At 39.2% G+C, this 13,776-nt stretch overlaps 1 protein-coding gene across 3 annotated transcripts; it reads right to left on the bottom strand.

Annotated features, from left to right (window-relative positions):
* Nucleotides 1–660: 660 nt before the first annotated feature.
* On the bottom strand, nucleotides 661–13,460 carry si:ch211-161h7.4 (eukaryotic translation initiation factor 5B). Of its 3 annotated transcripts, none has more exons than XM_022209706.2 (17): nucleotides 13,144–13,460; nucleotides 12,268–12,311; nucleotides 11,847–11,911; nucleotides 11,622–11,761; nucleotides 11,376–11,433; nucleotides 10,116–10,332; nucleotides 9,913–9,993; nucleotides 9,606–9,686; nucleotides 8,984–9,166; nucleotides 8,104–8,828; nucleotides 5,997–6,515; nucleotides 4,271–4,910; nucleotides 4,108–4,175; nucleotides 2,024–2,164; nucleotides 1,302–1,462; nucleotides 1,060–1,150; nucleotides 661–892 (listed from the first exon to the last, which is right to left on the bottom strand). In XM_022209706.2, exons 1-17 carry the CDS (start codon nucleotides 13,165–13,167, stop codon nucleotides 810–812), a joined length of 3,321 nt encoding a protein of 1,106 aa, XP_022065398.2. In that variant the 5' UTR covers nucleotides 13,168–13,460; the 3' UTR covers nucleotides 661–809. The 3 variants fall into 3 exon arrangements, with proteins under 3 accessions (XP_022065398.2, XP_051796106.1, XP_051796107.1); XM_051940146.1 differs by having other exon boundaries at nucleotides 12,268–12,308; XM_051940147.1 differs by lacking the exons at nucleotides 11,622–11,761; nucleotides 11,847–11,911; nucleotides 12,268–12,311; nucleotides 13,144–13,460 and adding an exon at nucleotides 10,720–10,900.
* Nucleotides 13,461–13,776: the final 316 nt, after the last annotated feature.

Below are 13,776 nucleotides of genomic sequence, written 5' to 3'. Positions count from 1 at the left end.
CCCACGCTTTGCATTGCACTTGGTGATGTGTGGCTTGGATGCAGCTGCTCAGCCATGGAAACCCATTCCATGAAGCTCTCTGCTGAAGCACTGTTCTTGAGCTAATCTGAAGGTCTGTAGCGACTGACTCTGCAGAAAGTTGTCGGCCTCTTGGCACTATGCGCCTCAGCATCCGCTGACCCCGCTCCGTCAGTTTACGTGGCCTACCACTTGGTGACTGAGTTGCTGTCGTTCCCAAACACTTCCACTTTCTTATTATACAGTTGACTGTGGAATATTTAGGAGTGAGGAAATGTCACGACTGGATTTGTTGCACAGGTGGCATCCTATCACAGTTCCACGCTGGAATTCACTGAGCTCCTGAGAGCGACCCATTCTTTCACTGTTTGTAAAAGCAGTCTGCATGCCTAATTGCTTGATTTGATACACCTGTGGCCATAGAAGTGATTGGAACACCTGATTCTGATTATTTGGATGGGTGAGCAAATACTTTTGGCAATATAATGTATTTAAATACCGTTTTCAAACTATAACTACGTATGACAACTCAGTGTTATACTGGTGTGTGATGATTAACACACGGCTTACTGTAGAGGGCATGAACTGGGCTGAAAACCTACATATGCAGTCATGAGAAATGGTCAAAAAAATTCAATAAAAAACAAAGCAGGAAATTTTATTAACAAGAATCTTATACATTTGCAGCATAGCTTAGGATCAAAAACATTTTGTTGTAAAATTACAGCTAATTTTTTATTTACATTCTATATTTCAATAGTGAAAGTAGGACCATTTAAATCATCACATTGTCAGACTAAACTCTCTGCTAATATCTGGGTGAAGTACAGCACTGCAGGCTGAGCTGTTGTGTTTTGGATACTGTAGGCATGTCCTGGGAGAAAAGAAGAAGAAAGTTAATTATTTTTCTAAGTATACATCAAAACCTGTACAGCTACCACTAAAAAAGATGGAGATACGCAGTCACAATTAATAAAATGACCACCTACAAAACTGGATGCTAGCATTAATACAGTGAATAAGATGATATCACATTCTTACCACACTCCACCATAAAGGATTGTCCTGGGCTGAGGTGGGACTCACTGCCGTCAATGGTCACATTCACAGAACTTGTTAATAAGTTAAAGACCTTCGAAAAGACAAGATTGAAAGAAATGAATCAAATACATAAGAGAGTGAACAATGAACAGTTGTTAAGATTTTTGTATCATATGAAAGGGCTGAGAGGGGGAATAAAAAACAGAATGATGTGTGAAAATCAGAATAACTCGTATACGGACTGTTGTAGCGCTGTGATCGACCCAGAGAGGCTTCTTGGCGTGGGAGCCCAGCAGGATCTTTCCACTGCAGATGGAACCACTGTTCAGGTCCGCCTGGAAGCCAATAACTCTGTCCTGATAGAAGTACCAGTCAAACAGGTCTGGAGTGATGTCAGCACTGTCTGCAACAGCAATAAACAATAATCAGTGGCAGGGTGGCCAGTAATTACCCAGCTTTTTATTAGAATGTTTACATTACAGATAAAAAGCGAATAATTACTTCCTTTTAATTTTGAGGTATAAGAATCATATCATGTATTTTGATGCTTTCTGACAAAAATGAATTCATACACGGTATTCATTGTTGCCTTCCTACTTTCTAAGATTTCATTTGATGGTTTCATTTGTTTGTACTGAACAAACCACAGCGATAAATACCATATTTGGGACTTTTTCAGGGCATAAAGCATCTCTGAAGGATTTCTCCTTCCACAGGAATCCAATTAACAGATATATAAAAACTAATCTGCTCAGCTCAATAAAGTGTGCCAGTGACTCGGCAAATGCTGGACAATGAAAAATGGACAACTGCTTTTATAAGCTGCTGTGAGATCCAATATTCCACCTTAACAAAAAAACGGCATTAAATGCTTCTCACTCCTGTGTGTATCTGTAAAGTCACATTCAAATGCATGTATGAGCTGCTTAAAAGAGTGGCTTTTTCACACTTTATATGCTCTTACTGTCAGCAACGGTGGACCAGAGACTCTTAAACCATTCAGTCAGGTTGGCCTTATCCTTCCTCTGTAACACTAGAGGTCTGAGAGGAGGACCACAGAGGTCTGATACAGAGAGAACAGCCTGGACTCTGGGTGAGGGAAAAGCTGAAACACAGTAAAGACAAATGCAGACATTAAAAATTATTTAGAAAAAAGGACCCAGCTTGGTAATCAGTCAGAAAATGTTTCCGTTTTCACCAATCCAGACATGCACACAAGTAAAGCTCATATATTCCGCTGTTTATTTTTCACATTCGACAATTAACAATGAAATTATTTGGAGCTGTCTAGTCTGATGATGTGAGTCACACAGGTCTAAATAAACATTTCAGGGTTGATGCCAACATTTAGAACCTCATATAACTGTCGATTGTGGCATTTTCATTTGGCCGCTTTTCAAATCCCCTGTTGGATTTTCCTGGGTAGTTTGGAGAACGAGGACATCCGCTGGCAAATAAAGTACACCGTTTTTATTTCACGCAGTATCATACCAACACTGAAATTCTTATTTTTCCACTGCTCTGTGACATTTACTACCCAAGTCAGGACTAATTTTTGCGTTTACTGTGAAGTAAAATGGCATTTGCTCCTTGCTGGGAGGCAGAAACAGAGCCCTCATTTAGTGCATATCAATTACATAAATCACCAAATTGTCATTGCATCATTGATCACGACTTACACACACAAAACCTGCATTTTGTTGTTTGGTTTCATAGATTTTGCAGAAGTGCATCTACACTTGAAAACACTGAAGTGTTCTATGAGCAACATGCAGAACTACTGGATGTTGCTCGAGCAGCAGCATCTCAGACAAAATCAATCTGACACATCGGCAGCACCTCTCCTTCCTCCCTTCACTTATATTACTAGCCCACACTACCACTGCTAAACACACTGACTGGCTGTAATGGGTTGCTGCAGAATTTTGCAATATATTTTTTGGGGTTCTTTCAAAACTGTAAAAGCACAAAAAATCCTCTCTTTCATGTCAGGCTTGGAAAACATAGCAAAACAGTGCAGCTTTTCACACCCCTAACCATACGTCAAGATGCCATTAGAAGTGGATTAAAGTATTGACAGCTTTTAATCAGGATTGTGCTTCGGTATGAAGAATAACATTTATGAAACCAAAGTGCTGCTGTCGTCTAGCTGGCTATACCTCCATCCTTTGTTACAGGTTCATAAAGCTGAAGCCTTGCTTTGTGATCTTTGTTTTCCTCTTTTAAACGTGTAAATCTCTGCCTCAGCCCAATCACCTCCTGCTGCAAAAGGGATCTCTAATCTCAATAGGACTTCCTGGTTAAATAAAGGAGTGGGCACGTGTGAAAACAGAAACACAGAGCGGTGAGTGCAAACGGATATTTCTTAACATAGCAGATTGTTATTTACTGCTATATGAATGCTATGTTTATATTCACAATGTTGCACCTTTTTAGTCAGTCAGTCAGTTCTGTTAACTGTCGTCTGTAGTGACAGAAAGAGACTAAAAGAGACTGTGAATAAAAGAACTGATGACTGTGAAACTGAAGAGACCAAAGTATTTCACCAATTTAAAACTAAATCCAAAATGTGACCGGATTTCAAAACACATCTCTTGTTAAGTTTTTAACTACAAAAAATGTCTTTCATTCATTACCCAAATCCTTACAGCTGCTGCGCTTTCAAATCAACCACACGACTTTTGAATTCTTGATTATTCTGCTTTTTCATGATAACTGAACAACTCTTTAAATACTCTGAGCTAATACAGTGATTACTTTTGACTTGTGCCTTTCCAGTGTTTGAGGAGAATCCTGTTCAAGCTTCAAAACGTAGGCAATATCATTTACTTTTATAATAATCTATAAAAGCGCGCTAGTAGATAACATTATTATTTTGCTTTATCAATATATTTTGAAAAGAAATGTGGAAAATTGTACTTCACAATTATAAAGAGTATTTTTAGGGGGGTAAGTGTGGTAAGTTTAGGGTTGAATGGTGAGATTAAATTCAAAAATATGCAGGAAATCTAGATGGAAGTAAATGTTTTGATGTCATTTAGGACGTACTCATGTCGTCATTCTCTTGCTCTTCCAGCTCAATCATGGAGGACGGCCCACTTCTGAGGACTCTAAACCTGCCAAAGCAAGTTGAAAAGAGTTAAAAACAATTAAAACATACACTTACGTGCAATAAGAGAGACCGACGTTGAGTGTTTAGACTTTTTCTTACGTGTTGTCAGGCTGACACACTCTACTTTGTGGGTTCTCCTCGTTGTGGTGGCCGCTTTGTGATCTTCTGTCAGCATCAGTACCGAGTACATCTGTGTCAGTGTTTCTGTGTGGCGTGTCGTCAGTGGCAGAGACGTCCCCAGCAGGATGTGAACTGACCTTACGTTTGTTCTTCTGAGGTGCATTTCTGCTGCTGACCACAGTCAGAGTCTCTGTCCCTGAAGTGAAAATGTCCTTAAATGTTGCCAGAGAGCGTTTGACAGTCTTTGGAGCCGAGAGCGGCATCGTATTCAGAGGAGGCACAGCAGCTCCACCCAGTGGTTTTGGTGAGGCTGCCATGTTGCCATTTTTGGGAACACCAAGCCCAGGAGATCTGCTCGGCTTAGATTTTGCTTTTCTTTCCTTGCGAGGTTTGGGCTGCTTGGGATGAAGCTGCTGAGGCTGGGACGCTGGGACGCTCTCCACATCTTCAGCCGTGACGTCAGTCATCCACCAGTTACCGGGTGGTTTCCTCCTACGTTTCGTCGGTTCTGCTTCTTTGAGCTGTTCCTCCGGTCGACTTGGAGAAAGTGGCGCTGCTGGTGTGACGGATAGGCTTTTATTGGGGGTGTGATGATATATTCTCTGAAATAACTGATCTCCTGTAAGAAAAGGACACTTACTTCAGTTGAGAGGCACTTAACTTCAGTGTTTACATTTTTGCAGCATGATACTTCTGCTCCACTAGATTTTAGGGGGGAATGCCCTTTTAACTCTACTATCTTTATCTGATATTTATAGCTACTACATAGTTTGCAGATTAGGATATTTTTAAGAATTTGTGTAGCAGAAGTTTTGTTTTATTTTCTTTCCTCCCCCATAGTCCATCAAGATTTACCTCCTGAGTATGTTAGAGAGGCCCAACTTTGTATGGTGGAGGCTAAAACTACTAAACAGTACGGAAAGTTGTTTCAACTAGCTCTAACTCAACCAGCTACAGAAAATGCTACATACATAATAATGCAGCAATATTAATCGTTTGAACCCCCAAATCTGCCTTCAGGTTTAAAAAGCATGCTATCTTAAAAAGACAGCAACAAAACAATCAGTCATTTATCACAGAACCTGTAAAGACAGAAAGAATTACGTTTTCAACCTTCCAACAGTCCTTGAAGTGCTTATCTGCGACGAACCGTTTTACCAGAAAACTTAGTGAAATCTAAGCTTAAAATTGGAAAAATTAAATTAGATTTTTCAAAGTCAGTGCATTAAGAGATAGGAAGCAAGTATGGAAGCAATGTAAGAGTAAATATTAAAATATCTTTAGTGTGGAGAGCTAACATTTTTTTCAAAGTATTGATTACATGTGTGGGCACTTGGAAAAATGTACATTGCTTCCAATTTTTTCAATTTTATATAATAAATTTTGAAGTTCCGTTTTCTTTTTTATATGATGTATGGCATTCTTACTGTGCTACACTGCACAAAGGACATTTCTGAGTTCACCTTCTAGCCATGATTGTGTTGTTTCCATAGAGATACAAGACTTAATATTGCAGTAAAAAAAAATCACCTACAATGAGTAAAACTGTGACTGGAGTGAAGGCAGAGAGTTGCAGGGTTAACAATCTAACATCATCAACAATACATCAGTCACAGGGAGATCTCAGTGCAGAATTTCTAAATTGTGCTACTGGTACGTTTAATAACATAAAGGACCTGAGTGCTTCCTCCACTACTGATCTTACCTGAGTTAAGGCTGTGGTCTCTGTGAGCAAAGACCAGAGGGCTGGACAGCTCCGGATCCAGGTCTTGATGGGGAACCTCCTGCTGCTGCTCCTGTTCTTCAGTCTGCTCTGCCTCACTCATGCTGAATACCTCATCTCTTGTTTTCTTACCTGGCGTGTCTACTCTTGCATTTCTTTTTTTGTTCCGTTTGGTTTTCTTTCCTTTAGCTTTATTCGTGTTCGGACTAGACGACGGCACAGACTCTTTCTGATTTCTTTTTTTATAAACCTTCTTAACCTTCACAGGTGAAGCTACTGCTGAACTGGGCTCTTTCTTATTCTGTTTAGTCTTCTTGGGTGTAGGCTGCTGGTTCTCTGTCTCATCTGTTGCGTGATCGCAATTCAGCCACCACTGTCCCGTCTGACGCCTTCTCCGTTTCCCAAAAACCGGACTGTCTTCAGAGGAGCTCTCTGCAGACACAACCGGCTGCTTGGTTTGTTTAGTCTTTCCATCTGCTTCAGATGTCAGGATTTCTTTGTCTGTGGGACATCAGGAAAACATCTATTATGCATCCAAAAAACCCATACTGTCATACTGAAAAGTGATCAGATACATTGATGTTTGTTCTTGATGTTCATTGAAGATTTCTGTTGTTTACCAACTGACATGTAAAAGTACTTAACTTATTGAAAAAGGCTTAAATAATTAACATAACTGTTAACTATGAAAGTGTTGGAGAACCACTAATGGCAACATGTTTTACAATGGATATTTTATACCATATACTTTCAGTGCTTCCATTGCTTTATGCAGTAATTCCTATACATATAATTGAACATCTTAATGTGACAAATGAATGTGACCCTAAACACCACAAGACTGCTGGCTTAACCAATAAATAGCAATTTTTTCCCTAAATGTCCACTTTCCCATTATGAGACAGAGCTATCTACAGGTATTACAGCCAGCAATAACAGACTGAAAATCGACAAGAAAGAGCAGAACAGCCTCCGGCAGCGCAATCAGTTTGACTTCGAAAATCTCTGCAGATGAGAGAAAACATCCATAACCTCTATCAATAAAAGATTTTGTATACTTTCTAAGGGCTTTTTGAAGAGAGAGAACTCAATGCTTTTTTAAAATTTTCAGACCATAAAATACTGTGGTTTTTTTTTCTAGTGATAGTGAAATTGTTATCTGGTTCGGTAATAAAAGTAACTTTGTGAAGGCTGAAGAGGAGCCACAGGCGAATAAGTCAAGGATAACAAAACATTAAAAAACTGTCGATACTTCATCAAAAAAACATTTTTGGATGGATATTTTTGTTTTCTACACTGTGTTTTGGTTCCACTGAAGCAACAACAACAAAAAAACTTGAATCAAATATTCACAACCTAAACGCAACTGGAAATGGGGATCATTCAGCTTCGAGCTTTACAGCAATTGTTCCATTCACAAATATTGATGTTAGATGGCAACACTGAGGGGCTACAAAAGTAAAACATCGATAAACATTTACAAAACATTAGCAGCAAATAACCTATGACGATAACTAGCAAAGGTTCAATGCCAACACACAGGAGGATATTTAACCCTCCTGTTGTCTTGATTTACAGGCACCAAAAAATATTGTTTCCTTGTCTGGAAAAAAAAAAAAAATCCCCAAATTTCTGAAAATTTGCAAAACCTTCAGGAAGAAAATTCCAATAATTCTTAAAAGTTTTGTTTTAAAAAAATCCCCCAAATTTGGCAAGAAAATTCTTGTAAATATTTTCAAAAAATGAGTAAAAATCTTCCAAAAAATTTTAAAAATATCTAAAGTGATTACATATAAATCAGTAATATGTCCAGTATTTTCTTTAAGAACATTCACAAAAAAATCAACCAAAATCCAGCAAATTTCGCTGGATTTTGGTTGATTTTTATGTGAATGTTCTTAAGAAACATTTTAATATTTCTTTTTTTTCACCAAATAAATTTTCAAAGATTTCCTAAAAATGTTGAAAATGTGAACATCAGAAGTTTCACTGTGAAAATCTATTGTTTTTTTCCCCACATTTCCAAACTCGGAAACAGGTCAATTTTGACCCGCAGGACAGCACAATGGTTAAAGGAGGAAGACCTTACCTATGGGAGAACCCAGATCTTCCGTCTCTGCACGCTCCATTCTGTTCTGCTCCTGATTTTGTTCCTCAACATCAACTTGCATCATTTCCTTTGCATCAACAGAATCCTCTCGCTCTTTTCTGGTCCCCTTTAATGACTTAGCCCTGTTTGTCTTGGTACTCTGTTTACCATCTTTTGATGACTTTGGGTTCTTCACTTCAGAAGACTTCTGTTTTGTTTTCACTTTTTGGGAAGTCTTTTCTTTTTCCGTTTCCCTGCTGGCTGCGTCTTCAGGCTGATCCACTGCCTTTTCACTGTCCTTCGATGGAACCTTCTTGAGCTGTTGTTTATTTTTCTTTGGTTCCTCTTCTTCCATCAAGTCGGCTGCAGGAAGATCCTGAGGACCGGCCAAATCACCCTCATCATTTCCAGGCTCAGTCTCCTCATTGTTCTTCTCTTTCCTTACATTCTTCCTCCTTTTTTGATTAACGGTCTGACTTTCCAGTTTGTCGTTGGCCTTTTCCAATTCCTGCAGCTTCTCCAATGTCTCTGATGAGCTATCTTTCTTTCCTTTGTCTGTTGAGCTGTCTTTCTCGGTGCTGGAGGTCCTGCTGTGCCCGTGTCTCTTACTGGCGGCATTTTTACGTGGAATAGCGACCCAAAGAGGTGTATCATCCTCCATAATCATAAAATCATCCTCTGGCTCAGGAGGAGGAATGGGTGCTTTAACTGGAGACTTCTTGGAACTAAAAAAACAAAACAATAGAATGATTATTCATCGTTTAATGAAGAAGAACACTACACGTAATGCTGTGTCTCTGACTTTGTCAATGTGTGTTGTCGTCACTTAGAAATGGAGACGGATTGAAAATATTAAAGGTGCACTCTTGTCTCAACTCACTATGAAGCTTTTGACCGTCCAGCATCTTTGACCTTCTGCAGAAAGGCGGTCATGTCTTTGCCCATACGTGTGGAAACCTCCATGACTGACTGCTTGTGAACAGCTTCTGGGGTTTTTCCAAGAGCTGCAGATTCGGACTCCTGTCCTGCTGCCAGAGCAGTCGGCTCTGTGTTATCTTGATAGCTAAAAAACACAAAGAAAAAGATACAACTGATAAAAACAGAATAGTGTTTAACAGCTGTACTAGAAAGGACACAATGTGCTGCTACAATAAATGCCGCAACACTTTTCTAACAAGAGATGTGGATAGAAATAAAGGTGACTTTGGCTTATCACTGATACAGTATATTGGAAATGCAACATGTTTTAGAGGTTTAGTTTATTTTGATTATTGCCATACATCTGATGTATTTATCGTTACATATAACAGTGTAATTTAACGCAATCTACTGCTATCCAAAACAAAGAGTATGTGTAAATTCCAGCACCCATAAAAACATCACTTTGTTCTTTTACTGCCATATGTGAATACTGTCAGTGTGGATTATCTTTAGGGCACTAAAGCTCAAGAGAAAGCACAAAATCTATGATATATAAACAGCAAAAACTCAGCACTTCATACCTCTGGATTTTGCTTTTGCTTTTCAAAACTGGTGTTTGAGGTTTCACGGGTGTTTTTTCTTTGGCTGCAGGGCATTCTTTGCTGCATATGAAAGTAAATATACATATATTTATGAAGCAAAGTTTAAAAAAGAAAATGCAGAACATAGGCAACAAACAGTTCGAGTTCAAGCATCAGCAAACCAGCAGAGCCTGCACACTACTGTAGAATGGTCTCATGTAGTCCTACTTAAAGCGTGAGCATCATTGGCTCCGGAAAACAAACAAAACACAATATTAAGTATTTCAAAAGAAAAAAAAAACTTTACCATGTTTCTGCCTTCCTTTTACTAGGTGTCTTGGTGAAAGCAACCTTGCTTGGAGGAGACTCCAAGTCAGTGTCATCATACCTATGGAGAATTATTGAAACATTTAGAAAAACACAACATTCAGAGATGCAAGCAAGCATGTGCAGAATTAATTCATTCCCACATTTTAATAAATAAAGGAAATATTGTACAAATTTACTTACTCCTCACTGATATGTCCATTGCACTGGGGTTTCTGGATGGGTAGAGGTTTTGTCTTCACCTCTTCTTCTCCCTCATCTTCACAGGGAAAGAGAATTGCGGACGCAACTTCATGTTTTTCATCATCCTGCTTTTCTCCTTTGCCTTTGCTGCCCATATTGTGTTCAATGGGGCTGGATGTCTTTACTGGCCCATGTGCTTTAAATGGTATATCACAATCTGCAACAAGGAAAATAACCCTGCTTTAAAGCTTGTGTCCGGAGTTTCCGTTTGTTTTCAATTTATGTATCATTTTTTAACAAAGCTTAAATGTGTTAGTCTAGTTCGATACTATAATATAATGTTAGTATAACGCGATATGAAAATTTATTCCTGAGCTCCGCCTTCCTCTCATAGACCCCCATGTTATTCCAAAAAGCGCCGGTCGCTGCCGACCAATCAAGTTTGAGCTTCAGCTTTGTCATGCTGTCAATCAACGGTTACGCGCACAGCAAGCAAGCCCATGCAGAGGTGGGCGAGCTACGCACTATGCAACCACGCGCACATTTGTTTTGCTTGTGGAGGAGAGAGCATCAGGGATCAGCAACTTTCAGAAAAGTTACCAACCCCACGGCTTGTCAGGCCAAGAGACTGCAGGACGTTTTTTGGCTCGGGGTGCTCGCGTCGCTCCCCGACCACGGCCTCCATAGCCCGCCTGACGGCTTCGTTTCGATGCCCGACCTCTGGAGGAAGATGTTGGGGCGTCTGGGACATACTCTTCGTCAGAGGAGTCATGCAATTCTTAACTCTAGATAGAAATAAATAAACAATGTAACACATATACACGCGTAAATGCACTAAGTTTGATAAACAACGTCATCCAGAGGGATACACGAATGTAATCACATATTGAAACTTTACTCGTTCGTCCTAGCAGATTCATGTTATTTTGGTATTAGGACAAGTTAGACTCAATACAGCATTCTAACGTAATTCCTTTATTATTTACTAAATGTACTAAATGTAGAGGAGTGGAAAACAACAAAACAGGCGAGATGCTGCAGCACTCCGGGCACTCCTGTCAGGTACTGCGCACATGCACAAATAAAGGGGCGAAATCAGAGGGAGGGAGGGACCAACAGTGTTTTGGGAGACGCTGCGATTCAAACTCTGGACACGAGCTTTGACACAGGAAATATGAACAAGAGGCTGAACACGTAATGAGTCCGATTTCTGAAAGACCACATATTTCCTGAGTAAAATACAGGCTTACAGTCTCTTACCAGTGTCCAGTTTAGGAGTGGATGATTGTGTTGCAGAATGTAGGACTTCTTCAGGACCCTAAGAGTTTGAAAGCATACATTTAATAACTCAACACATCTGAAGGTAAGCCAAAAATGGGCGAAAAGAAAACAGAAGACCATCATCTGCAACAAATACAACATTTTTAACACAGCAGGATTGGACAGTATTTGACTATATGTCTGTAATATCAGCAGAGGCCCCTGTAGTGATTGACTATACATTACCATGAGGTATTCTACAATATGTTCCACTGCGTGTCCCTCCCGTGTTACTGGAGAAGCCGCTCCCTTATTCTCATTTGTCTCAACATCAAAAGTCTGGAGCAGAGGAGATGTTGGAAGAAGATCATCATTTGAGGATGAATCTGAAAAAGAATAGTTCAGCACAGTTTGGCATAAGAAAAATGCAAAACTAACTGCACAAAATTAAGGCAAGTGAATCACACTCACCGATGTCATTGAAGATATTGTCCACATCCTCCAACGTCAGCGGTGCTGGCCATTTGGTATATTGACTGAAACAAGTGAGTTTAAAAAGAGCAGCAATTCATAATTCCTCCACCAATGCTGAGCTATCCAATAACAATAAATCTGCATTAAAATGAAATATATATACCGCCCAAAAAGTCAGTGTTGGATAAAGTCATTTTACAAACAACATATAAACTATTAGTGACTAATGTCTACAATTAGTGGGGCATAAAAAGTAAAAGTGGGCAGAAAATTAGACTGTTTACGATTTAATATTTTAGCTCTCTAGATCACAACAGGTTAGATAATCAAGAGCACATGGAAACTACAAAAAGTACAAATTACAAAGCTTCAAAACACTGTATTTGAAACATTTTTTAAAAGAGATTTTTGAGCATACTTTTCCTTGTTTGTTGCGTAGCAGAGCTTCCTCTTAGGTCTCTTCTGTGAACAAACAGAAAATATTCACTGAGAGTTAAACTGCAGCTACTGTGATGTGACCACTTTGTAAATTAGGAACAATAAAGATCAATAACATCAACATCACTGAAGTAATAATCTTCGCAGCCAGCTAATATTATTTAAACTTTAAAAAAATAATAAGTCTGTTATGTAAGAGAACCCTCCTTTATGTTATTTAGGTAAACAAAAAATATAATTCTGTATTATGTAATATCACTTAACAGCACCAGCAGCTGGATCAACATTTCCTCAAAAAAGTTCTTATGATCTTAGCATTCACTGATATAGCATTTATTGCAATACGTTTGTAATTCGACCATGTTACATAAAATTAGTATGCTGGCAAATGACTGCATATAAGCCTTTGTTCTAGTGGGATCAACCAGCTTCCTCGTTTCCCTCTGTTTCGAACACCGCTGTATAAACAAAAACGATACAGAATAAAGTTTAACTTAAATCCCAGTTTCCGTCTGCTTTTCCCGATCAAAACAAATATGGCGGACTGCAGTTACGTGGGTAAGAAACTGAGTCGTAACTTAAGAAACTGAACAATAGCCTTTATCGTGCTAAATATGGTTTCATCGTGTTGATTATCAAAGTCATTCGGGATTATGGAAAACCATTACGAACAACTTTAAGTGTTTTCAAAACGTGTCTCTGGGTTGTAAACATCAATAAAACTCCCATTATCTTGTAGAAACACCAACTATGAATAGACTATGATAGAAACCGAAGCTAAGCTAACGTTCAATTTTTTTAGTTCCCCAGAGCACAACTGGGGGAAAAAACAACACAGAAGAGGATTTTAACTTACCAAGGTAGGATATTTTGTCTCCATTTGGGTTAGCTCGTTGTCTTTCCGCTAGTGTAACACTAGTGTTACCGTCAGCGATGCCCAAGTTAACAGTTAGCTAACAATAGCATTCATTCCGTTTCCAATAACTGCTTTTTCGATTACCAGCCGAATGCATTAATGTGAATCCGCTTTGTAATAAATATTTCGGAACAAGTATGTATCGATGTTAAAAAAGTGAACGAGCTAATTTCTTCAACTGCTACCCAACAGTTAGCGTTAGCAAAACAATGGCGCTGTTGACAAATTGTAAAGACCCGCGCACTCCAGAGTAAGGGGATGTTTGTCGCCCTGTCTCTTGACTGACAGGCAAAAGCGACGCTAAACTGGCCCATCCCAACCCACAGTCTGTGTCCATGATAACATGAACGTGATTGTAATAAAAATAAAAATAACTGTCTGGCTGATTAAGCTTGTTCGTTTCGAATAAAGTAAAGGCTTATCGCGGAGTCGATTCCTGAAAGATCAAGCTCAGGGATCTAAACAAAGGCAGAAGTTTCTTCTTCTATGTTTTAAGCTCCGACTGACTGGACCTGAAGTTGACGCTTGCTCTGTCGTCCCCTGCAGTTTATTGATATCAACTCCACAAATGCA

The sequence above is a fragment of the Acanthochromis polyacanthus genome, chromosome 20, assembly GCF_021347895.1.
Source record: "Acanthochromis polyacanthus isolate Apoly-LR-REF ecotype Palm Island chromosome 20, KAUST_Apoly_ChrSc, whole genome shotgun sequence".
NCBI classification, from domain to species: domain Eukaryota; kingdom Metazoa; phylum Chordata; class Actinopteri; family Pomacentridae; genus Acanthochromis; species Acanthochromis polyacanthus.
This window is presented reverse-complemented; position numbering and strand designations above follow the sequence as displayed.